The 26,640-nt window shown below is 36.1% G+C and overlaps 2 protein-coding genes and 1 long non-coding RNA gene across 3 annotated transcripts; 2 read left to right on the forward strand and 1 right to left on the reverse strand.

Moving 5' to 3' along the window:
• Positions 1-5,849: 5,849 nt before the first annotated feature.
• Positions 5,850-12,782, reverse strand: LOC110795012 (2-alkenal reductase (NADP(+)-dependent)). Its single transcript, XM_021999983.2, has 5 exons — positions 12,472-12,782; positions 8,482-8,659; positions 7,283-7,449; positions 7,096-7,178; positions 5,850-6,405 (listed from the first exon to the last, which is right to left on the reverse strand). Exons 1-5 carry the CDS (start codon positions 12,715-12,717, stop codon positions 6,021-6,023), a joined length of 1,059 nt encoding a protein of 352 aa, XP_021855675.1. The 5' UTR covers positions 12,718-12,782; the 3' UTR covers positions 5,850-6,020.
• A 4,106-nt stretch (positions 12,783-16,888) lies between these two features.
• On the forward strand, positions 16,889-18,139 carry LOC110778836 (F-box protein CPR1-like). The gene has a single exon (XM_021983379.2). The coding sequence runs from the start codon at positions 16,889-16,891 to the stop codon at positions 18,137-18,139; it is 1,251 nt and encodes a 416-aa protein (XP_021839071.2).
• Positions 18,140-18,910: 771 nt separating this feature from the next.
• LOC130467023 (uncharacterized) lies at positions 18,911-20,129 on the forward strand. The gene is made up of 3 exons (XR_008927182.1): positions 18,911-19,030; positions 19,109-19,463; positions 19,547-20,129. It is a non-coding gene; the product is annotated as an uncharacterized lncRNA (long non-coding RNA).
• The last annotated feature ends 6,511 nt before the right edge of the window (positions 20,130-26,640 follow it).

Consider the following 26,640-nt stretch of genomic DNA (forward strand, 5'->3'; position numbering starts at 1 on the left):
TCAACAATAGTTGTCACATCATTGATCAAGTCGAGTTCTTTCTGTGTAATCTCTGTTGCGTATTAAAACAATAAAGATATCGCGATAAACCAAATGAACATTTGACATGTAGTGTCAAATAAAAATCAAAAGATGATAATGGTCGCAAATAAAATATGTCCAATCATGCTTAATGCTACCACAAGATGTAACTCATAAATTATTTTTACTATCAACACCATATTTTTACTATGAAAATATTTAAATAAATTAATCCATAAAAAAAATGAAATATTTTTTAATCATAGTTATACTTAATATATATTTCCTTCTATCTCGTAAATCAAAAATTAAAAAATAGGAACGGTAATCTAATAGGCCGCATGTTGTGACACGACTTAAAGGTCGCATTTTATCATTTTCGAATCTAATACTTCCTCCGTTCCGAAAATATCGCACCATGGTTGACTTTTACTCCTCTAACCCTTACTTTGACTCTTATTATCTCACATCGTGTTCAAGTAAAAATTATAAAAAATTAATATTTAGAAAATATATATCGACACAAATCTAACATAACTTGTCAAATATTGTGTAATCTCGTATGATTCTCATTAATAACACACGTATATATAGTACAACTCAGTTACCTAAACCCTAGGTACACATTAGGTAACTTACCATAGTTAGGACTCTACAAAATATTCACAGAATAATATCTAATATCTTAACATATCTTAACATCCCCCCTCAAGGTGGAGCATGTAGATCTCGAATGCCCATCTTGTTCAAAAAAAACTCAAATTGCGCCTTCCCCAACGCTTTGGTGAAGATATCTGCTAACTGAACCTTCGTCGACACGTACGACGGACTGATGATCCCTTCCTTGATTGAATCTCGAATGAAATGACAATCTGACTCGATGTGTTTTGTCCTTTCATGGAACACCGGATTCTGTGCAATGTGCAACGCAGACTGACTGTCGCAATACATCCTCATGCCTTGGTCGTGTGTCACCCCCAAGTCGCGTAGTAGTTGTTTCAACCACTTCAACTCACACGTCAGAGCTGCCATCGATCGATATTCTGCCTCAGCAGACGACCGAGAAACAGTATGCTGTTTCTTGGTCTTCCAAGAAACTGGCGACATACCAAGTGACACAAACCATCCAGTCACCGACCGACGCGTCATTGGACACCCTGCCCAATCCGAGTCGCACCACCCCTCCAACTGCAACGCACTGTCCGACCGAAGTAGTATACCTTGACCCGGACACTTCTTCAAACATCTCACTACTCGCAAAGCTGCTTCCCAATGTGCCTCCTTTGGTGCTTGTATAAATTGAGATAGGACATGTACAGAGTAGGCAACGTCTGGTCGCGTGACAGCCAAATAAACCAGACGTCCGATCAGACGCCTATACTGCTCACCGTCCGACAGGTCTGGCCCGTCTGCTAATGCCAACCTATGATTCTGTTCCATGGGAAAGTCCACAGGCTTTGCTCCCAACAATCCGGCCTCTGAGATGATGTCGAGGGCATATTTTCTCTGACATACATAGAACCCTTGACTACTTCGTGCCACCTCTAACCCAAGGAAGTACTTCAGAGCCCCGAGGTCTTTCATTTTAAAACACTCCTTCAAGTATGCCTTAAAACTCTCAAGCGCAAACTTGTTATTGCCTGCGATAATCATGTCGTCCACATAAATGAGCACACTCAGCTGCAACGTACCTTTAGACAGAGTAAAGAGCGAATAATCGGACAGCGGCTGTCGAAATCCATAGTGCGTCAATGCCGTCGACAACTTCTGGAACCAACATCTAGGTGCTTGTTTCAACCCATACAACGACTTTCTCATTCGACACACTTTGTCAAAGTGATTCTTCTGGAATCCAGGAGGAATCTTCATATAGATCTCTTCCTCCAAGTCACCGTGCAAGAACGCATTGTGGACGTCCATCTGATGCACGTCCCACTGTTTGACAGCTGCGACAGCTAGGAAAGTTCGAACTGTCGCCATCTTCGCGACGGGAGCAAATGTCTCATTATAATCCAACCCTTCCTCCTGGTGATTCCCTAAACATACCAATCGAGCCTTCAGTCTCAACAAATTCCCATCCTCATCGCGCTTCTCAGTATACACCCATTTACTCCCCAGTGCTTTCTTCCCTTCCGGTAAATTTTCCAACGTCCATGTCCCCTGTTCCTCCAACGCGTCGATTTCAGCAGCCATTGCCTGACGCCACCCCTCATGCTGCATCGCTTGTTTAAAACTCTTAGGAACTTGCCCTTCTTGCAATGCTGCTATATAATGCCTGTGCTTTGACGAAAAACGCTCATAATTAACAAAATATGTGATAGGATAAGGAGTACCTGAGAGTGATGACGCCGTAGGTGTTTTGTCGGAAGTACTATATTTTTCCCGTATTGTATGTATCACACAGTCTTTCAGCTTTGTCGACGGAAACTTCGCACGCTTCCCCCTTCCCAACTCCGTATCCTCCACACACTGCCTTGTCTCACTCTCGTCACTACCCGTCGTCTCCTCTACACCTGTCTGTGAGGAGACGACGTCTGAATCCACTCGACTAGGTGTTTCATGTTGTTGTTCCTCCCTCACAGGCGACGACACTCCCCTGTCGTCTCCACTGGTCAATGACACCCCCTCATCAGCTCCCGGATGCGTCAACACTCCCTCAGTATCACCTGTAGGCGGCGACACCCCAGCAGTATCACCTGCAGGCGACGACACGGTCTCAGGACCCGTAGTCCCACTCTCATCCAAACTCCAATGGTCAAGCCCCCCATGACCATCATGCACCAGTGGCAACACATCCGATTCATCTACAAAAGGAAACGTCCCTTCATGAAACTTGACATCCCGTGAGACGAAGAACTCATGTGTCTCTAGATCATAAAGTTGCCATCCCTTCCTGCCAAACGGATAACCCAAAAACACACATCGGCGACTCCGAGACTCAAACTTATCCCCTTTACACCGGAGATTATATGCATAACACAGACACCCAAACACGCAGATAGGCACATACGATGGTGGTTTACCAAACAACATCTCATAAGGTGTTTTATTGTCAAGGATCGGGGTAGGTGTACGGTTTATCAAGTAACAGGCGGCCAAAATACATTCCCCCCAAAATTTTATTGGAAGATTTCCTTGAAAACGTAACGCCCTCCCAACATTCAAAATATGTTGGTGTTTTCTCTCGACTCTCCCATTTTGTTGAGGCGTCCCAACACACGACGACTCAAACAGAATCCCATGTTGACGAAAATAATTTTGTAAGCAATTGAATTCAGTACCATTATCACTGCGTACTACTCGAAGGGATCTATTAAACTGACACTTAATCATGGAAACAAAATTAAGAAATGTCGATGCAACTTCCATTTTATTACTCAGTAAATAAATCCACACACCTCTAGAATAATCGTCAACAATGGTAAAAAATACTTTGCCCCACAAGACGAGGGAGTCTTGTAGGGTCCCCATAAATCAAGATGAACCAATTCAAATGTGCGACTAGCACGACTAACACTAACTGGAAAACTCTCCCTACATTGTCTCGCCCGCGGACATACATCACAAATTGTTTTATTCTTCCTAATCTTATGACTCACATGAGGAAGTAACTGCAACACTTTTTCCGACGGATGCCCCCATCCGTTGATGCCACAAGTCGACCACACACTCCACTGCTAGCACACGAACCTTTGGAGCCCCACGGAAAAAATATAGTCCTTCCTGTCGATCACCTACGCCAATCACCATCCTCGTCGAGCGGTCCTGAAGAACACACATTTTGTTAGTAAATTGAGCAGCACAATGTAATTCGTCACTTAATTGAGTTACAGAAATTAAATTGCAGTTCAATTTAGGCACAAATAGAACATTATCGAGCACGAAACCATCCTCCAAGACCACCGAACCATATTGATTTGAATTTGCAGGTTGACCGTCCGGCAACACAACCTGTTGATTTCTTGATGTCTTGATATTTCTCAGGATTGAAATATCACCCGTCACATGACGTGATGCCCCACTGTCAACAATCCATCGTAAATCAAGATTACCTTGCAACTTGTTTGAAGGTCGTGACAAGATGTCAACTATTTGCTGGACTTGCTCCTTCGTCACCCCAACAAGCTCATGATTGGTTGTCGTTACTGCACCCTGCGATCCGTCTCCACTCGTCACAGTGGTTGTCGCCCCTCCTGTGGAATTGCTCACGGCATTGGCACGAGCGACACCACTGGTCGACAACGCTGCCCCACGAGCTACTCTGCCTCCTCTAATCGACGTCCTGCCTCCTCGACCAGGCCCTCGTCCACCTCGTTTCTTCTCATCCCACCATTCAGGAAATCCAATCAGCTAATAACAAGTTTCTTCCTCATGACCCTCACGATTGCAATGACCACAAAATCTGCCACTGACATCTCCCGACCTCGACCGAGCCTTAGTCTCGACCTTGAACGCCATGACACTCTCCGGACCTCTCGCAGCCTTGGCGCGCATGGTTTCGGTATTCATAACCGTCTGGTACGCCTCGTCGAGTCCTGGCAACGGCGATCGTGCTAACAGTTGTGCCCGAATGGCTTCATAGTGATCATCCAGGCCAATTAGGAAATAGTGCAGACGATCTTCATCGTGAATGTCCCCCACCTGCTTCGCTATATTACACGTACAACCCGCACATACACACCTGGGAACTCGTGCATACTGTACGTACTCCTTCCATACCTTTGACAAGCGGCCATAGTACTCCATGACGCCCTCAGACGTGCCCTGCTTGCAACCACTCAGAGCCATCTTAATATGGCAGACCCTGGTGCCCGACACGACGCAGTACCGCGTCCTCAAATGACTCCACAACTCGTGAGCAATATCAAAGTCCTCCAGATTCGAACGCAAACTCTCGTCAATGGTGTTTGTGATCCAAGACACCACCATCGAATTGACCGCAATCCAATGTTTCATCTTCGTCTCGTCCGTAATGGGCTCCTTCACAGACCCATCAAGAAAACCAAATTTGAATTTTGAAATCATCGAGCGACGAACCGCTTTGGCCCACTCATCGTAGTTCGACGCTCCTCGAAGTTTTACAGGGGTGATGACAATACCGGGGCCGTCACCTGACCCAAGATAGTAGTCCAGATCGACGGCGGCGGCAATTGTCTTTTGTGGTGGCTCCTCGTCATTACCCATTGTTATGCCCTAGGAATTTGTAACTCCTCAGAACGCAGTACTCAACAAGCGAAGGAATTCGCTGTTCTCAAACTCTCTCAAACTCGTGCGGAAAAAAAAATCTAGGGTTTTTAACCTAGGCTCTTGATACCATGTCAAATATTGTGTAATCTCGTATGATTCTCATTAATAACACACGTATATATAGTACAACTCAGTTACCTAAACCCTAGGTACACATTAGGTAACTTACCATAGTTAGGACTCTACAGAATATTCACAGAATAATATCTAATATCTTAACATATCTTAACATAACTCCACATGAATAAATTTTCCTTACATACGAATCACAAAAAATGGCCAAAGTCGTAGTGTGAAGAGTGTAAAAATCAAATGGTGCGATATTTCCGGAACGGAAGAAGTATTATATTTTTAAGTAATTAAAAAAATAGTTGCGACTTGCGACACAAATAATTTATTGGGACCTTTTATCACTTTGGATAAGAGGGATGTAATTGTGTTTAAGTTTGTAATGAGAGATGAATAAAATAAAGAAATGTTATATTTTCTTCTCTCTTTCTATGTCAAATTCTACTTTCCATTGGTGGTAATACCCTTTTGAGTTTTGGCTCATACATTTGGGGCAAAGAAAGAAAAACAGATACGGATTAAATGGACCCTTTATGATCATGTTGCAACACATAAATGTACATGAAGAATTTGGTAACATTTTCCAATTTAAAAGCATTTCTTCTACAACTAATTCGTTACTTTAACAATAGTCACGACGTACGAGGCCGGCCTCGGTCAATCTATGACGAAACTCGGATGAATCAATCATCCGCTATCTTAACGATTGTCTTTCCCACATTACGACCACAAAATAGGCCTACAAAAGCAGAAGGGATGCTCTCTACGCCAATAGAGATATCTTCAAGAACCTGAATTTGACCTGCATTAAGGTATTTTGATGTTGTCGATACAAACTCTGTGAAGTTATCTTCATCCTTGTAATCGGAAACCAGAAAACCTTGGATGGTGATCCTCTTATAAATGACGTTGATCATGTCGGGAGCAGCTCGTCGTTTAGGATCAGTGTACTCTGATATTACACCGCAAATAATCACCCTACCATAGGTGTTCATGTTTGCAACGGCTGCTTCTAGCATTTCTCCACCCACGTTGTCAAAATATATGTCAATTCCTTCTGGGAAGTATCTGCGCCCGCATTTGATTTTGTTATAACAAATGCAAGAAAGATAATTAACAACATAAATAAAAAAAAATACAGAATTTAACTTGGTTGACTAACAATGTGTTAGCTACGTTCATTTATAAGTTTAAACACCCGATCAAGTTCAATTTTATCACTAGTTATAAGAATAGTGTATTAATTAGGTGTTGTAACAGTACTAACATATGCCGTGAGCCCGCTAACTCCTACAAATACCAAACACATAATGAAAATAACCCAGAGAAGGATTATCAAAAAAAAAAAAAAACCAAGTTAAATTATCAAAAATTATCAAAAAAATAACTATCAAAAAAACTAACATATGCAACACAAAATATTATGTGGAGCCAGCATATGCAAAAAAGAATGTGGAGCCAACACAAAAATTTATCAAAAAAAAAAAACTAATATATGCAAAAAAATTAACGAATTAGAACACAACAATAAAAAAACACACAAATTTACATGGTTCGCTAAATATTAGCTATGGCCCTACGGTGGTGGAGCCACGTGGGTGCAATACCACAATTATACGTAGTATTTATTATAAAAGGAAATTAATTTGGATGAGGTTTATTTTATTAATATGCAGACACCCCGACTCAAAAATCCTGGCTCCACTACTTGCTACATCCAAAGAGGTTTTGTTACAACTTATGGATTAGAGATATGACCTTTGAAGAGCAACCTTAAGGTCACTCTCTTCCTTATAATTGAATGCATCATCAAAGCCAAGCTTTTCCTTCAACAAAGCAACCTGTTTAATTGACATGAAAATAGTACATATAAAACCACATATACAGAAATATTAATCAACGAGTCTAGATCTTCTATCACGCAATTTGTGTACTACAAACAAACCTTATCTGTGGTTCCTGCGCATCCAATAACATAGCAACCAAATAACTTAGCGTATTGTCCTACTAAATTGCCCACGGATCCTGAAGCAGTTGATACAAATATCCTCTCTCCCTTCTTGGGTTTTCCCAGTTTAAATAACCCAGCATATGCCGTGAGCCCGCTTACTCCTACAAATTAATACCAAACACATAATGAAAATAAGAACAGCCAACTTGCCACACAAGAAAAGCGAAAGTTCCTAGAGTGTGGATTGAGAGGGCGTTCTCTTCACCGGATGAAACTTGATTTTATCTATACTTATTTGAACTGAACTTTTCTGAAATTATTATATCTGTAGGACCTGCTTAAAACTTATTATATCTGTTCAGACCAGATTACTATATAGTAAATTAATTACTTATTTCCAAGTCTTGATTGGAAATTATAAGATCTATTTATAACTTATTGACATTATAGAACATGGTACATCTTATCAGAACTTATCAGACCGGCGTGATTTTTTTTCCATAAGTGGATCTCTTACAAATGTCAATTACACAGTCAAACTTAGCTTGGTGGTCAAATAGCCAATGGTTCACCCCATGTATTCATCCTTTAGAGTTTAGGTTATTAATAATCACTTGTGTTTCTTTCCAACTTTCCCAATTTTTTCAAATCTATAAAATCTCTAAAGCTTAATGGTGATATAGACTTGGAAATTGAGTATGGCACCCCAATTCGTTAATTTGACACACCTCTATGTAAATAGATAACAGTTTCATGTACTATTGCCTATTGGCACCACATATACTTAATTACTCCCTCCGTCCCAGATTAGTTGTTACACTTACCTTTGCACAAAGTTTTAGGTGATAAGTGGTTGTTTGGTTATCAATTGTTATTTTATTGAAAAAGTAGATGTGATAGGAGTTAGTGAGGTATTTTTTTAATTGAATGAGATGGGGTGTGGGGACAAAAAAAATTAGTGGGAAGAGAGAGACACAATATAATAATTGTGGGATCATTCCTAATTTAAAAGTGTAACAATTAATTTGGGACGGACGAAAAAGAAAAGTGTAACAACTAATTTGGGACGGAGGGAGTATATAATAGATGTACCAAAATCACTTTCCAAATAACGTGCATGTAATGACATCGGGAAAAAAAAATCGATGCAAACAATGAAGAAACGAATAATTTTTAGTAGGGAACGTATATACCAAGAATTCCAAGGTGGTATGACAAGGGAAATCCCATCGCATAGAGTTTTCGCAACAATTTCACATCCTCCACCACGACATATTGTGCCCAACTTAATCGTCCCGTCACTAAATCATCCTTTCGGAATTCTGGATGCCCTGAAACCACCACTTTTCCAATTCCATTTCCATCAATTTCCTGCCATTTCCAAACATTCCAAATTAATCAATCCATATTCCTCAAAGGTTTTTTTTTTTCTGCGTCCGAATAAGTAACAAGGACATTATAAGTTACAAACGGAAGATAGGGATTCGAACCTGTGACAAGTCGTACACAAATCCTATGTTTTATAAGCTTTTTTTTGAAGTGTAATCGCTAACATAGTAAAAAGGCGTTTGGTATGTGGAAATGAAAAAATGGGGAATTGATGAGAGTGCGATAGGATTTGAATTAATAGCATGGGGAATTTAGTATGTTGGATGGAACAAGTTGAGAATAGATGTCCATTAACAATAATAACTTGTCTACTCCTCCTCTCCAACTTATTAACGACAATATGTCGTTTTACTCTTTTGTCAATTCTCATTCCCAATTGCCACCCTCCCCCTAGTTGATAAAACTAAGGGGTCGTTTGGTTGGGGTATTTGGAATGGATTGGAATGGAGTTAGAACCCATTTCATCTATTTAGTTGGGCTTTTTTGGAATGGAGTCTCATACCTAGGAGGTTCTATCTCCCTCCCAAACCCCTGGAATCCCATACCACCTCTACCCCAAAGATTCAAAATCCATTCCACCCAAGTTTCTAACCCTAACTCACAAAAGAGGGGAGAGAGAAGGTGCAGCCGCCCACCATTACCGGCCATCTACTATCCGGCGACCCTCTGGCGACCATCCCCGATGACCGTCACATCTTCTCCGGTTGGTTAATTCACGGTCGAAAGTCAGTTTTAATTATTATTTTTCTTTAATTTCGTCATCTGTAATATATCTTGGATTGAATTGTTGTTTTGGCTATCTGTAATTTCGTCATCTGTAATTTCATGATCTGTAAAAAAAAAAAATTCTTGAATTTCGTCATCTGATACTATGGCTTTCTCATGTCAACTACGGCTTTGTCCAAAAATTGATTCCTCTTTCATCATAATTCAAAATTTTGAACCCGTATTACTCACCCCTTTGTCCAAAAATAACACTATTTTCATCATTAATTCTATATATTCACTCCTTCAAAGGTTCGCTGATTAACATTAATTAATGCCCGTGCAACATTTTTCTCAAGTCAATTTGGTACAGCAATTCTATTTTAGGGATAGGTCCTTAGGCTAACAGTGGTTTGTTGTAAATAGCAAACATCTAACAGTGGTTTGTGAGTCATAAAAGAGACAACAAATAATTTTAGCCGATGAGTATTGTAAATATTAAAATTTACGTTTGAATTTTTTTTGGATAATTATTTGTGTGGAATTGTAGTTTTTTTCAAATTTGATGATATATTACTAGTATATATAAAAAAATATATTCAATATATATTAAAAAAAAGTTGAATCAAAATCCATTTCAATAAAGAACCAAACGGTATGAATGAGATATATAATCCATTCCAGGATCAAACCAAACAGTTTCAGTTTGGTATGGGAAATACAATCCATACCTCCCTGGTATGAGACTCCATACCATTCCAGTTCAGCGAACCAAACGACCCCTCAAGGAATTGACGGCTTTATTTCTCATTTCCAAACCAACACATATTTTCTATTCTCATTAAATAAATATGGGGAAATTAAATTAAGTGAGGATAAAATTAAATTCTCCTTCCCAACAACAATTCCCACTAAAAAAACACACGGGCATTTTGTATGTAGTTGAGAATTTGGGAAATAGAGTGTAAGATTATCATAGAAATTTGGAGGTAAGAATTCCTTAGCTTGATATTTTCCCCTTGACTTGTTTGTGTGTGTGAAATATATTGGGAATACCTTATAAAATTCCTCAAACGCCCTTATAGTATATTTAGGGGTTGTTTGTTGACATCTAAAAATAGGAGAAGTGGAAATTCATGGAAATTCATAAATTGGCTAGTTGTTTGGTTGACATAAAAAGGTAAAAATAGAGGAAGTTGAAATTCATGGGAATTTTGAGTTCCTACAAAACATGGGAAGTAAATTACCTAGTCTCCCCTTGGTCAATCAAAGTTCATGGAAATTTCTAAGGGGCCGTTTGGTTCGCACGGGGTAAACGGAATGGAATCAAGAATGGGATAGAAGGGGAATGGAAATCATTCCCTTTGATGTAAAAAATTGTTTGGGATGGATTTATTCATTCTTCATTCATCTTCTCTCTCGCCCCTCTTTTGTCACCGACCACCGACAGCCGCCATCACCGCCCCTCCGTCCCCTTCTCCTCTAACGCCGCCCTGCCCCCTCCTCCCTCTCCCCTCTGTCGCCGTCGCTCTCCCTCCCTCTGTCGATGTCCACTCCTTCTCCCCCTCCCCTCGTCGCTGCCCCTCCCCCTCCCTCTATCGCTGTCCACTCCTTCTCCCCCTCCCCTCGTCGCCACCCCTCCCCTCCCCTCCCTCTATCGCTGTCCACTCCTTCTCCCCCTCCCCTCGTCGCCGCCCCTTCCCCTCCCTCTGTCGTTTTCCTTTCCTTCTCCCCCTCCCCTCGTCGCCGCCACTCCGATCCCCCTCCCTATGTCGATGTTCACTCCTTCTCCCCCTTCTCTCGTCGCCGCCACTTCCAGAAGGTGGATCGATGGTCGGCATGGATGGTCGGCGTGGATAGTCGGTGAACCAGAAGGTGGCCGGCGCTTGGTGGTCGCGTGGTTGGAGTTTATATCAGGGTTAGAGGAGAGAGAGAGAGAGAGAGAGAGAGGAGGCGATGGATGTATGTGTTGGAGATTCCGGAATAGGAATCCAAAGTGGCGGTGGAAGGTTTTGCAATGGCGGCGGTGGACGGTTGACGGCGGTGGGTTCTGGGCGGTTTGGTATGAGCAGTGGAAGGTTAGAGGAGGGAGAGAGGGGGGTGGGTAAGTGAAGGGGGAAAGGAATGGGAAAGTGTGGGGGGGGGGGTGGGGAATGAGTGTAGAAGGTTTTGGGGTAAAGTCAATAATAAAATAGGGTAAAGGGAATGAAAAAATAGACATAACAAACAACAACAAAGGGAATGATATCCTCTCATTCTCATTCCCTTTGATTACTACCCCCAACCAAACGCCCCCTAATTCCCATGTTATCAACCAAACAATTTTAAGAAATTCCCATGAATTGAATGTGGGAACTAATTTCCCTTGAATTACAACTTTCTATGAGAATTTAATTCCCATAGTCTAGTATACAAGCTACGGTAAATATATCCTTAACATAATTACAATACTAATTACTCCGTAGTATACAATATTAATTGCATAATATAGTGTAACACATACTCCCTCCGTCTCTTTTTGTTCTTTACGTTTGACATTTTTAACGCGTTTTAACGATTAATTAATTTGTATCGAGATTCCTTGATTTTTTTTATTTATCAAGATAAATTACGTTTACTTTGAATGTTTTCACTTTTATCAAAATTCTGATGTTGGGAAATGAGAAAAGTTTAATGTCCCAATGGAAAAGTGTGAGATATTAAATGACATAATGAATTTAATTGGTTAAAATAATAATTAGACACAATTTTTGATAGAATACTAAGTCATATATGTGATATTATAAAAGGAAATGTAAAGAAAATTTTGAAATTCTAAAAAAGCAAAACGTAAAGAACAAAAAGAGACGGAGTGAGTACAACTCATCTGTCTTATTCATTAATCATTAATGGCACCTTGAACCCCCTCCATACGGAATGAAATCATGGGAATTGAGCCCAACATTTCTTATTCCTAAACCAATGTTCATTTCCCATTCCCACTTACCCCGTAACAAACATGAAAAATGGATCATAGAAAATAAATTCATTCCAACCATATTTCCCATTAAAAAAACACCAATTTGACCGAGCAAGAAATGAGTAAATACCTCGCCGTGAACCAATTTGGAAGCCGGAATAATCGAATTCTGAGAAGGGCTATAACTCTTCATGCGGTTAACTTGGTAAGGATCAATTGAAACATCAAGACATTTAACCAAAACAATGTTGGAACCTTGCTTAACAATGGATGATATGCTAATATTTGTAGTAATCACTTCAAAATCTTCCTCCTTTGGTGCTCCTTCGATGTCATGTTTTAGTGTTATAAACTTATTGCATATAATTTCTCCCATTTTTTTCCACTTAATTTTCTCACTTTATTTAGCTAGGATATCAATAATGTTGATAAAATTCCTACATTATTATTTGGCAATGTGTTTGATAATTAGTGGATTGTGGTACCCAATCACGGTCGTTATCTTATCATCTTTGTAGGTCCTACGTAGTACTCCTTAGTTGTCAAAAATGGATTGGATCATTACGTGGACAAAATTTATCATATGTGTCCGTATTTTAAAAACATACTTCCTCCGTTCATAAATACTCGCAACGTTTGTCATTTTTACGCATGCCAATGTTCAATTTAGATTGTCAATATCTTAAATTCTCTCCAAGCAAAAACTATAAAAAATTGATATTTTGAAAATACATATTGAGACGAATCTAACAAGATCTCACATGACTATATTTTATCTGACATATAAATCACCAACAATAGTCAAAGTAAATTATGTGAATAGTGTAAAAATATCAAACGTTACGAGTATATATGAACAAAGGAAGTATATACGTAACAACACCAAATAAAATAAGAATTGATCGAATAGTGTAAAAGAAATTCTTAATTACCTTCGGTGTCCAATAATATATTTAATGCAAAAGTTATTAACTTCTAATAAAAATTATCTCTTCAAAAACATTTTTGAAGTGTAAAGGTAACCAATGACCAAAAATCCCGATGTGGTAGGACAAAGGGAAATCCCACTGGATCTAATTTTCTCATGAACTTGATATTATCAACCACAACATATTGCGTGCGGCCCATTTCAAAATCCAACCACTATTAGAATTCTGGATGACCCGAAGCCAAGACTTTTCCAACTCCACTTCCACCAATTGCCTAACTTCTATCTAGGGAGCAAATCATCTAGGATAGACTCCTCCCACTAGAAGAAAGGATACAGTTACATTGCCTAATATCTCAATGGAAAAACCAAGATTTTATGTGAACTTAATTGAAGTTATATATATAGGTTTAGGCTCACATGAAAAGAAGTATTATGGTGAGAAGCGTGAGAAGCTATCTACACCGTTAGATTGAAAAAATCTGTAATAGCCCTGATTTCCAAGCAGCTATTAATATGATATTAAGGGAAACTGTCGTCTTAAATATTATAATTTCTCTTAAACCTAATTCGAGCTTAAGATCTTTAAATTTGATTAAATTGGTGAATGAAGTTGAAATTTTTAATACTATATTTAAGTTAGTCTTCGAATTGTTTCCGAGTTTAGCCTCGAGATAATTTATGGAATAAAATTCGTTTGAAGATTTGAGATTTTGTTACCCCGAAGTAAATCGTTTAAATCGAATGATAATTGAAATTAAAGATTTTGTCTTAAGAATGAATAATATTTTTGCTAAATTATTTTCCCTAAATAAATGTATTTTAAGTTAGTTTGAAAAAAAAAAAAAAATCAATACCACGACGTACCCGCGGCCTACTGTACATGCCACATCCGAGTTGTGGCAACCTTCTTTTGATCCCGTATTGAACGTTTAATGAGCTAATTATTAGAGTTTGATAACTAGTATACTTCCTATTATAACTAGGTATACAAGTAGTAATAGTATAGAATACCTAAAAGGCGGGCCGTCATTTTTATTGTGTTATGAAGGACGCTGCTTGTTTGCGTTTTTTCACTGATCATTATTCACGTTGATTGAGAGTTTGGTTTTCGGAGATTGTTGGTCATTATTTGGGAACAAAAGTGGCGTGAATCCCTGACATAATCAATTCAAGTACACAAATTCTTATTTACAATGGGTATACAATAAATATTGTACATCGGAGTAAAAGTTAACTCAAAATGCTTAAAAGTTAAGCATATATATGTAAAAGTTATCTATTTTTTAGGATAAATTTTTTCATTTTAGTAAAACTTATTTCTTCAAACTAACTAATAATGTATAAAATTAATCATTTAACCCTTTAAAATATTTATCTATTAATTTTTTTTTACTAATATAAAAGTTGATCAAAACTAGGTTAAAGTTACCAAAAAAAGGGTTAAAGTTATAAATTTATTGTACACCTTGTGCGCACAAGACCTTTTGATTCAAGTATTATTCTTCACTACTTTCCTTTTTCACTTTAGTTATTATTATGTTTTATTCACTAGCTTATTTTGTTTGTTTAATTAGTATGTGTGAGTTGATTATAATCTAGGGTTAAGTAAACCCTAACCCACCTATAAAAGATGGGTAGCTATTTTAACTCGAAAAAAGGGTTAAGTAAATCCTAGTCATGATTGATGTATGATTTATTCTTTTAATTCCCCAAATTAATTGTTTGATTGTTCTTGCTTAATTGATTGTACAATTTTCAATACTAGATTGGGGATAATTAGTGTTGTTATCATTTCATTGTCTTTATCGTAACGGGAGTTGGGTTTTGACGGATTTGAATATTTCAATTAAGGATATGAAATTCTCCACGGGAGTAGGTAGAAGGGATTGTTAGGAAGTTATGGTATTGAGTTTAATGTCTTTAATTTGCAGGATTCCACGGGAGTTGGTCTTGATTGCTTATTAGGGAAGCCATTGATACTCGAGAGAGGTTTATGGCATTATATAGTTTTACTTTTCCTCATGAACATTTACTTAATTAGTTTGGGGTAGGAATTTATCTTTGCATTAATTATGGTAGTGGTGATACTCAGCTCTAGGTGTTTTTAATCCTTGATTTAGTCTTATTATTAATTACATTCTTAGCTAGAATTAGTTTAATAATCTTTCTCAATCGTTGTTTGATTACTCGCTTAGTATAAGACTATAAGTTCAAGTCAGTTTGGCTAGTTTTTAATACATAAGTCTCTTGGGATTCGACCCTTACTTGCCCGACTACGTAGTTAGGAGGTCTAGTTAGGTTATTTTTGATAGGCACGCGACAGTCTTGTCATTTTCTCTAAAGGTACTCGCCAAAATCAATGATCGACATACAATAGCGTCGAAGATTATTAAGGACAACAAAAAGTTCGACAGCAAAAGCGTTGTTAATTTCAGAATAGCGTGAAGGAAATTTTGTGAAACACTACCTTTAAGTTTGGTGGTTTTGTGAATTGCTACCTTTTAAAAACTTTTTAAAATTTTACAACTTATAAGTTTGGTTTGTTTGACTAACACTACCATTTGACGTTTTCCGTTAATTTTTTTGGTCGTGTATTTTTTCTATTATTTTAAATAGCTGCGTTCCTATGTCATTTTGTTCATTTGCCATATTAAATAATCGTTGTAGTGGAGTTCAAAGACGGGAAACATTAACAAAAAACGTCAAATAATGGTGTTAGCCAAACAAACCAAACTTATAAGGTAATAAAATATAATTTTCTTTTAAAAAGTAGCAATTCACAAAAACACCAAACTTAAAGATAGTGTTTCGTCAAATATCCTAACGCGAAGTATCTCAAAATTGGCGAGCTATGGATGAATAGAGGACGGTCGTCTGGTGCCGAGATTTCGGTGGAATGTGACGCTATCTAGGTTCAATTTTTCATCATGCTATAAGGCGTGGATAAATAATTAAGCGACAGATGTTCAGGCGACAAAAACCTTTAAGTAAAGCATGCGTAAAAAGCGAAATTTGTAGTGGTGATTAGTGAAATATTGTACTACTCCCTCTGTTCCTAAATGTTCTCTCCATTTCACTTTGACACATTGGTAAATGCATATTTTACATGGTTAATATCTCTACGTATTATTAAAAATTATAAAATTTTCATAATGTTGAAGTATTCATTGAGACGAATCAAACAAGACCTCACGCTACTATATTTTTAATTTATATATTAATAGTAATTTACAAGATTCTGTTGAATTGTAAATAGTGTAAAGATTCCAAATAGGAATAACATTAAAGAACGGAGGGAGTATATAGTTATTGATGAATGATTATTGATGACCGATAGATGTCTCTTAGTACATACCATAGCCTGCCGGTGATCAATAATCACATGCGTAGTACATACCCACTTTCCTATTCCCAGTAGCAATTCGTAAACGATTAGGAAATCACTTTCCTATTCCGATTATTTTCCAATGTCTCATAGTACACCTTCTCTCTGTATATATATACATATATTCAATCTTTATATTAATAATAAGCATAGTTAATCCGTCTTCTTAACTCTTAAGTCCCAACTCCCTAGCTAGGTAGCTTCCACTGCACCTCCCTTAAAAAATAAGCTATGGCAAATATCCCCAATGATATTCTCTGTGGCATTTTATTACAACAACCTCTAAAATCATTAGTTCGACACAAGTTTGTTTGCAATAATTGGCAAAACTATATCACAGGCTCTGATTTCGTCAAACTCCATCAGAAAATATCTGTCGAAAACCCTGAATCAAATGCATTACTAATCTTTATTTCTGAAGGTTCCCTTTACATTGCCGGCGATCTTACCAACTCATACTCATCTATCCTTCGTCCAACTAAACTAGCCTTGCCTCCGGCGTTCGAAGGTGATAATACTACAAGGTTAGTCGGCTCGTGCAACGGCTTGGTATGTTTAGGCAGTGGTAACTCCTTGAACAGTTATGTCCTCTTTAACCCTACAAACCCACGTGCCTTCAAAATTGTTCCCTTTGCACAGAACGTCCTAAGCACGAACAACACGGCGCGGTATTACAGTTGCAATGTCGTTGCTGGATTTGGTTACGATGAAAAAAGTGACGACGATGACTACAAGATTGTGTATATTTGGTGCTTGTTATATCAACACCATATTATCATGATTGATCGAGTTGAAGGAATGATATATAGCACGAAATCGGGTTCATGGAAACCCTTACACCCTCCAAACGTAGGAAATCAATGGACTTATTTTGGCACCTTAAACAATTCCTTGCATTTTTTTACCGAGAAGAAAGATGTCATCTTTTGTTTTGATCTACACGATCAAGTATGGAGCGAGATACCCTTTCCTCATATCCAAGATCATTACACGGTTAAAGATACGTGTATTATAGAGGGATGTTTAAGTATTTCATTGGTTCGGGATTGTGGTGATGAACAAGAATTATGGGTGATGAAAGAATATGGTGTTAAAGAATCATGGATAGAGTTGTTCAATCTGCCTGTTTTTGAGGGAACATGTCGTATACTGTTCTACTCGACAATTAGGGCACAAGAGTTTTTGTTATACACTGATCGTTTTGGATTAGTCTGGTACAATATCGAAACGGAGGAGATTAATTATGGGGTTAATAGGATTGAGGGAAATTTTGATATATCTGATATGAAAATGATAATTGGAAGTCTTGTTTCAATTGGAAGTAAGAGGAAAGGTCTGGCCCGCGGAGGAGGAAGACGTCTGCAGGATAACCTAACTGAAGCCGAGAATGTTGATGAAAACATTGCAGCGGGGAACAAGAGTCTTTCGAGAAGGAAGAAGAAAGGAACAAGGAAAGGAATAACACAAGTTTTACAAATATAAATTCGATCTTGGGTTATGCAAATCATATCATGTACCAAGTATATCGATAATTTCTTATACGGAGTATTCAATTCATTATTTAATTTCACGGTCATGTGGTTAAATTGGGATTACATGCAATTGTTTACATGAATCTTAAACGCGTATTGCATTGCCTACTTAAATACTACTCTGTAATATACAAATACATTTTACATAGAGATATATAATACTTCGTAGATATCATAAAGTCTACAACAGGTTTTAGGTTCGAATCTACCGCCCCTTCATAGTTATCTTTAAATCGAAAACTTTTATTTTGTGTTCAATTGCTTTGCATATTAGCCAGGGATTTACCTTTGACTTTGAGTATTTATCTCATAGTAAAACTCTATTTATTTATGTTTTTTTAAAAAAAGATAAATTTTATAAAATCTTATTTTGGTTAGGATTCTGATTTTAATATCATATATTTATTTATTTATTATTTAATTTCGTTTTTAATAATGTCTTATTTATTTTAGGATTTGTTTTGAATATCTTTTGTATTTTTACGTGTTTAAAAATTCATTTTTAAATAAATAAATAAGAATTAATCTTTTTGTAAAATAAAATCTGATTGTTAGTTATTTTATTTTACAAACTTTTGTAAAAGACGATTTTACAGGAAAGACCGCCTTGTTGGCAGCCAAGATGCCACACAATTACTGATGTCACCATGACTCAGCAATTTTTAATGAAAGTATATATCACATTTTTCTTTTAATTTTCATTTCAAAACTCTAATGCATTTCTCTCTCTGCAACTCTGCCCCTCTCCTCTCTCTCTCCTCCAAATCGCCTTTCCCTCTCATCGAAATTGATGCCGGAGATGACGAAGCAGGCGACGGAGATCACGAAGACGACGACAGAGGTAACTCTTCCATCCTTCTCTCCTCCATTTTTCTTCAATCGTTTGAGATTTTGATGTTTCAGTTTTCATTGATCGAAGGTGTGAGGGAGCACAGGCGGCGATGGTTGGGGCTTCCTCCGAAGTTGTGGTCGTCTCTACGAGAAACAGAAGCAGCAACAACGGTGGTGGCGCCTAAGGGGGAGGAAAAGAGGAGAGAGAAAGAATGGATTACGAGGTTGAGTCTCAAACCCTAATTTAATGGCTGCTACACCGATTCTTGCCGCCGATCTCTCTTCCGACGATCTCTCTCGGTTGACTTTATAATCGCCTATAGTTGCGGGCTGCTGCGGTGGATTGAGTTGGTATTTTGGACTCGACTTTTGGTCCCGCGCTTGGTGGTGCCGAAGGTGAGATTTGATTTGGTTTGGAGCCGGCTGTGGTCTCGCGTCTCAAGGTACCTCTCCTCACTTTGAGCGTCTGTTCTCTTTCAGTTCTATCTCCAAATTGATGTTGATCTTCTGTTGCTGGTTGGAGCAGGCTTGCAAGGAAGATGTGGTGCAGGGCCTTGGTGCAATTGGTACAATCGGTACTACCTGCCGATGTTGTTGTTGTTGTTGTTCGCGGAGGAGCAATGGTGCGGTAATCCTTGTTGTACGTTCTTCTAGTCTGGCTGGAGGTCGCCCCTGATTTTCGTCGCCGGAGCTGCTTCTGCTGTTGATGTTGAGAGTTAAGCTAAAGGTTGGGGTCCAACCTTTTGGTTTTTTCACCCTTTAGGACCTCAACCTTTTTTCTTCACCTTTTGGGGACTCATGTTCATTTTTCGGCCAGTTAACCATAGTTTAACTCACCGTTTACCATACTATCACTCAAACAATATATTAAGACAAAGGTTAGGGTCCAACTTTTTGATTTTTTCACCGTTTAGGACCTGAATATTTTTTTCACCTTTTGGGACCTCATATCCATATTTTGTACACCAACTTATTTACTATAAAAAAAAAATCAGGAAATGCAAAAAAAAAAATTATCGCTCAAATTAATAATTATAATAATAGTTATTAATATTTTTATTTTTATTAATTATTATGTAATAATTGTTATTAATATATTTAACAATAATAATAATAATAATAATAATTCATCTTTCCCAAACCCCATCATACAATTAAAACTACATAGTACTCTTCTCCAAACATCATAGATAATATTTACTCATTCATAAGACCTTTAATAGTTGAAACTTAATTTACGTAATCCAATAATAACTGATTTGAATATGTTTATAGAAAATTTGAGGTCAGCAATTTTAATTCGGAAATTGCTGATTAATTTTGATCGAGTTAAGCATAAATCATTTAAGTACCTCATCAAATATGAGCATCAATAATCCAATTGTCTTTACTGTCATAAAACAATCAAGAAATAGTATGATATATTAACTTGTGATCAAAATCAGATTCGTTTAAAATTAACCTATTTTTATTATTTTTACGTTTTTGTGTAGACATTATTAATATTCTTCAAACAGACCACAAATAATTGTGAGGATATACCATCAATGGCGGATCTTCCTAACTTGGGTCCCGGGGCGGAAAATTCCGTAGTGTATTTTTAGTTCCACCATCCCCGTAAACCTTTGAGTATAATTGTATGAACATCGTACTCTACTATATAAATTGCTTAATTCTTCTATTGTCATTGGATACCATAACCGAATATATAAAATATGATCAGCTTGTAAATAATTATTTGCTTCTTTATTCATTAGATTATTTGATACCCAAATCAATTTATATATGAGCTAAATTTATGAATTAAGTTACATATCATTTCAATTTGAACTTATTATATGTTAATGATTAGAAACTTTAATAATTGAATTGGAATTACATGAAAACTTGAATGAGGTCTCAAAAGGTGAAAAAAGAAAGTTCAGATCCTAAAAGGTGAAAAAAGAAAGTTCAGGTCCTAAAAGGTGAAAAAACGAAAAGGTTAGTCCTTAAACTTTTGATTTACTTTAACCTTTTAACCCAAGGACCTAAACTTTTAATGTGCTCTAGTTAAATTTGGCCGGAAAAGGAAATGAGGTCCCAAACGGTGAAAAAAAAAGGTATAATTCCTAAACGGTGAAAAGTTCAAAAGTTTAGACCCCATTTATTAGCTTAACTCTTGATGTTGATGTTGTTGGTTGTTGGTGAAGTTTTAATTTTGGTTTAGTTATAATATTCATGGTTTTAGTTAAGAAATGTATTCTTTTAGTTATATTTAGTTATGAAATGAAATTTTTTAGTTGCGGTTTTTTTGTTAATTATTATTTCCGTTATATTTTTGTTGTATTTAGTTAAGAAATAAATAGTTTTAGTTATTTATTATATTATTTTAGAATAGTTTCGGTTTAGTTATGTTTTATTTTGTTACATTTAGTTATTTTAGTTATAATTTTGTTACATTTAGTTAAGAATATATTTAGAATTTTGGAATTTTAGTTTTAGTTAAGATTTTCTTAGTGCTAGTTAAGAGTTTTTTGGTTTTAGTTAAGATTTTCTTGGTTTTAGTTAGGAATTTTTTATTTTTAGTTATGTATTTACGAGTTTTAGATAACGAATTTCAGAGTTTTAGTTAAGATTCAAAATTTTAAGCAATGAAATCAATTAGCTAAGTAATATAATGAATTAGTTAACCAATATAACTAATTAGTTAAGCTCTGGAACTAATAAGTTTACATTTATAAAATATCTATTTGTTAAGCTTGAAATTCAATTAGTTAATTATTGGAACTAATTAGTCAAGCGATGAAATTAATTAGTCAATTATTTAAGTATTTGGACCAATTTGTTAAGCATTGAAGCCAATTAGTTAACCACTAGAACTAATTAGTTAAGCATTTAAACCAATAAGTTTACAGATATGAAGAAAGTGTTTGCTAAGCCTGAAAATCAAATAGTTTAGTTATTGAACCAATTAGTTAAGTCTGAAATTATATTAGTTAAGCAATAAAATCAATTAGTTAAGCAATGAAACGATTTAGTTAAAGCAATTAAACAAATTAGTTAATCAATGGAACCAATTAGTTAAGCGTAAAATTCAATTAGTTAAGCCTGAAATTCAATTAGTTAAGCAATGGAATCAATTAGTTAATCAATTGAACCAATTAGTTAAACCTAAAATGCAATTAGTTAGGCAACTGAACCAATTAGTTAAGCCTGAAAATCAAATAGTTTAGTTATTGAACCAATTAGTTAAGCCTGAAATTATATTAGTTAAGCAATAAAATCAATTAGTTAAGCAATGAAACGATTTAATTAAAGCAATTAACAAATTAGTTAATCAACGGAACCAATTAGTTAAGCGTAAAATTCAATTAGTTAAGCCTGAAATTCAATTAGTTAAGCAATGGAACCAATTAGTTAATCAATTGAACCAATTAGTTAAACCTGAAATGCAATTAGTTAAGCAACGGAACCAATTAGTTAAGCAACGGAACAAACTAGTTAAGCAATGGAACCAATTAGTTAAGCCTGAAATTCAATTAGTTAAGCAACGAAACCAATTTAATTTAGCACTAAAATTCAATTAGTTAAACAATAAAGCCAATTAGTTAGCCAATGAAAACAATTAGTTAAGAATTATCGTGTTTTAGTTAAGATTAAATATAATCAACATCATTATTCTTAAATAAAACAAATTTAATCCTAACTATACAAAATAATTTTTAACTAAGATCAATTCAATGTTGACTAAAAGCAAATGTATCGTAAGTTCGTAACTAAACCAATTTTTTAAAAACTAAGATGATATTATACTTAACTAAATATAACAAATATATAACTAAAACAAAAAATGACTTAACTAAATATAATTATTAAATTAATACAAAATTTGATAGACACTTTACTTGCATACAACTATAGACATTTTACAATCATAGATGCAAATTACAAAATGCAAGTGTTGTTCCAATTGCTGGGGACTGCAGAGAGTTGTTTACAATTGCTGTTCCATACGGCCAAATCAAAGATATAACAAGGAACTCTAAAAGATCATTGACTAGTATTAGTGTTGTTTATCTTTATCTCAATAAGCTCGTTAAACAGTTGACGACAAATTGGGTACTTGTTTGATTGTAGCCTCAGCTCTTGGGCACATACACTGCAAATAGAATCATAAATTAGTCAAAGAAAAGAACAAAAGATACAACAAAGAGAAGACTTGTGAAAAAACTTTTACTCTCGATCTACAATCTAAAGCAGCTCCTTATACCAAATGCCAAGACTGGCTAGGAAGAAATAATGTAGTCTTCAGAGAGCAACTAATGGATCCAAAGGAACTTATGGTCATCAAAAACCATTGGATTCACAGATGGAACATGGAACACAGGCCATATATCAGACCACCCCACAAATAAGCCAGAGTTGGATCTCAATCATTATTGATGGAGCATAGAAAAAACCGACACCTAAAAATGCAGCTTCATCAAGAGCAGCAACATCATGGATCATTAAGAAGAATAGAGTAACAATTACTAAAGGAGCACATAAAATGTGGGCGGCAACTCTCCTTCAAATAGACAGAAGCAACGACTTTACTACTAAGGATACAGCAAGCGAAGACGTATGGAAATCAAAAGGTGCCGCTTTGGGACTGCAACAATTTAGTCACAGCATTACAACAACCTGGATAATTTTATTGACAAATTTCCCTCTACTATATGTAAATTTTACTAGGACCTGATTACACACAGCCAGATTACACAGAAACAGCAGGCACCACAAAGAAAAATCATAACTAATTATGACAATGCATTAACTAAACAAAGAAAAATCATAACTAAACAAAGAAAAATCATGGTGGTGATTTTACCTTTGTAGTAACTGTGATTGATCGTGTACCATCATGTGTAGGTTCAGCTCATGGAGAAATTTCCTCTCTTGTTAATATTATTGGTTGCAAAGTAATTTTTGTTAATCTAGTACCATCACGTGCCTTCATGTGCAACAATAATGGTTCAATTTTTGCTTGTGTATGTATATATTTCGGCAGAGTGATTATACATGAAAGGGGTACATTAACCGTGTGCACCAATTAGTGTTGATATCGTACTACTTTGTATATTCTTTTTTCTTGATGAGTTAGGCTAATATTTCTTAGTGACATCAGATCAAAACTCACACTGTCTTTCCCTTTTCTTATGTTCTAAACTAGCGTTGCATATGTTCTGAATTAATGGTGCTTATGTTCTAAAGGTTTATATGTGTTTTGGGCTTTCATTTTTGTTTCTTTACATAATTAGTTGTCAACAATGAACACTTGTTTGAATATATATTTTAAACCTATTAGCTCAAGTGGTAGAGCAATGTGCAATGACATTGCACATGGACGTAGGTTCAAATCCTACATAGGTTGTTGAGAGCACATAACTTAGCTCCGATGTATTTATAGGGATAAGTCCTACAAGAGAGTTACCCTCCTTCGCCATGACATATTCAACCAGTGCCCCCCAGTTTGTCAGCCAAGAAAAACCAGTCAAATTTTTTGTTTTTCCACATAAGGTTCGCTTAAGTAGATTTATGAAATGGGGCATACATGACCAAAATTAAATAGCAGATGCTCAAATGCACCTAACTCTAGCAAGAAAAGGGGGTTCCTGTTTCTGATTATTGTTTTGATTATCTAGTTCGATCACAACTATCAATATCATCGTCCTCATCATCAAACTCATCAAATCCCATATTGTGTTTTTCTTGCATAGACATTGGAGATTCCGTCTCCTGAAACCTCGGGGTTATGCTACATGAATTAAACCAGGCCCGGAAGATAAACCCCAAAATGATAACTTATGTTTCACGCCCCCTTCAGTTCAAGTGTTAGATTTCATGTTCTAAAAATAAAGGCTAGTGTTCTAAACATGTATACATATGTTCTTAAGTAAATAGAACATATTAAAAAGTAAATAGAAGTGATTCAAAAGTAAAGAATCATCAAATATGAGAATTAATTAATATCATAAACCAAATACAAAGAGTTGCCTATGTAGGATTCGAATCTACATCATTGTGCAATCGCACAAAGCTCTATCGATTGAGCTAATAGGCATTGTCCCAAACATCAAGCATTGACAACCACTACTTACAACAACACCACACACAAAAAACTGCTAGCAACATCCAAACAGAGAAAAACATCCGCCCAGCAAAAAACTGCTAAAATAGTTCGAAAGTTGAATAAATATGCAAAAACACATAGCAAATGTTCTAAAAACACATAATAAATGTTCTAAAAATCCATAGAATATGTTCTAAAAAGCCTATTTTAAGGCAATATATCCTTCTCTAGCAAATACCTCAAACCCTAGTGAAGGCATCATAAAAGTCACGAAGAGAGTTCTTGAGATATGAACGCAAGTCATTGTGTAAAAATGACAAAAAAAAACATATTTCCAGAGGTGTTTTGGAAAATTACCAGAAGTTTGGGTATGATCAGGTACCCGAAATCGTGTTTTGGAACATTAAGGGCTTTAATTGCGGTCCACCCACAACCAAGGGAACTTTCTATAACAGGTTGTTGACAATCAATGGTTTCTCCAGATGCTTGTTTTCCTTCTGATAACTTTAAAACATCATGTTATATAATTTAGAACATGAAGTTATATAATTTAGAACATGAAGTTATATAATTTAGAACATCTAGTTATATAACTTAGAACATCAAGTTATATAATTTAGAACATCAAGTTATATAATTTAGAACATCATGTTATATAGTTTAGAACATCAAGTTATATAATTTAAATTTGGTCTAGTCAGCAGAAGAGAATTTTCTGGAACAGTAATACCAGTTTGAGGGAGAAACATCTTCATCAGGAAAAAAAAAAGCCTTTTCAGTGGGAACATTATTAAGAATGGTTAGATCTTCTTTTTGAAAAAAAGAAGTATAATGAGTTGAAGATTGTGAAAAGGGAAAGTACTTTAATTGATGTTATATCTATGGTAACAAAAGTCCTTATGATTTTGAAGATCATCAACTTCTTAACCTATGAAAATCCACCTGATAGCTCTAAGGCTGAACTTGTCTCTACATGTATCAGTGTTATAAGCAAGACATTCACAAACAAAACCCCTAAGTTGTCCATAAGAAGAAAATTTGTGAAGTAAATTTTAGTAGTAGTTTTCTAGTCTCTCTTAAGTAATAGCCAAGATACGATCCCCCCCATAACTTTCTAGGAAGATTAGCATGAATCTTGAAAGCTATAACTACCTCAAGAAGATACCTATTTTTTTTCCAAAACATTGTACACATATATTCAGAACATGTACAATTATGGTTTAGAACATGTACATAATTTCTAGTCAAAGACCAATTTGCAGCATCTCGGTCTCTACTTCCCACCCCAACTACCGTCTGCTCTCTTTCTTTAGCACTTTGTTGGTGGAGTTTAGCCTACGGTAGCAAATATTCGATATTGGAATCTATTATATATATAATCATTTAATTTCAAGAATCTGTTCACCAAATAGAAGTTTTAGGCTTTTGGATGTTTCTTGACTGAAGATCAGAAGCAATATATGATGATAGAAAATATATGCATTTCCCACATAAATCTGACTTTAGCTAAACCTAACAAATACACCAAA

This window comes from Spinacia oleracea, chromosome 2 (genome assembly GCF_020520425.1).
Source record: "Spinacia oleracea cultivar Varoflay chromosome 2, BTI_SOV_V1, whole genome shotgun sequence".
NCBI classification, from domain to species: Eukaryota; Viridiplantae; Streptophyta; class Magnoliopsida; order Caryophyllales; family Amaranthaceae; genus Spinacia; species Spinacia oleracea.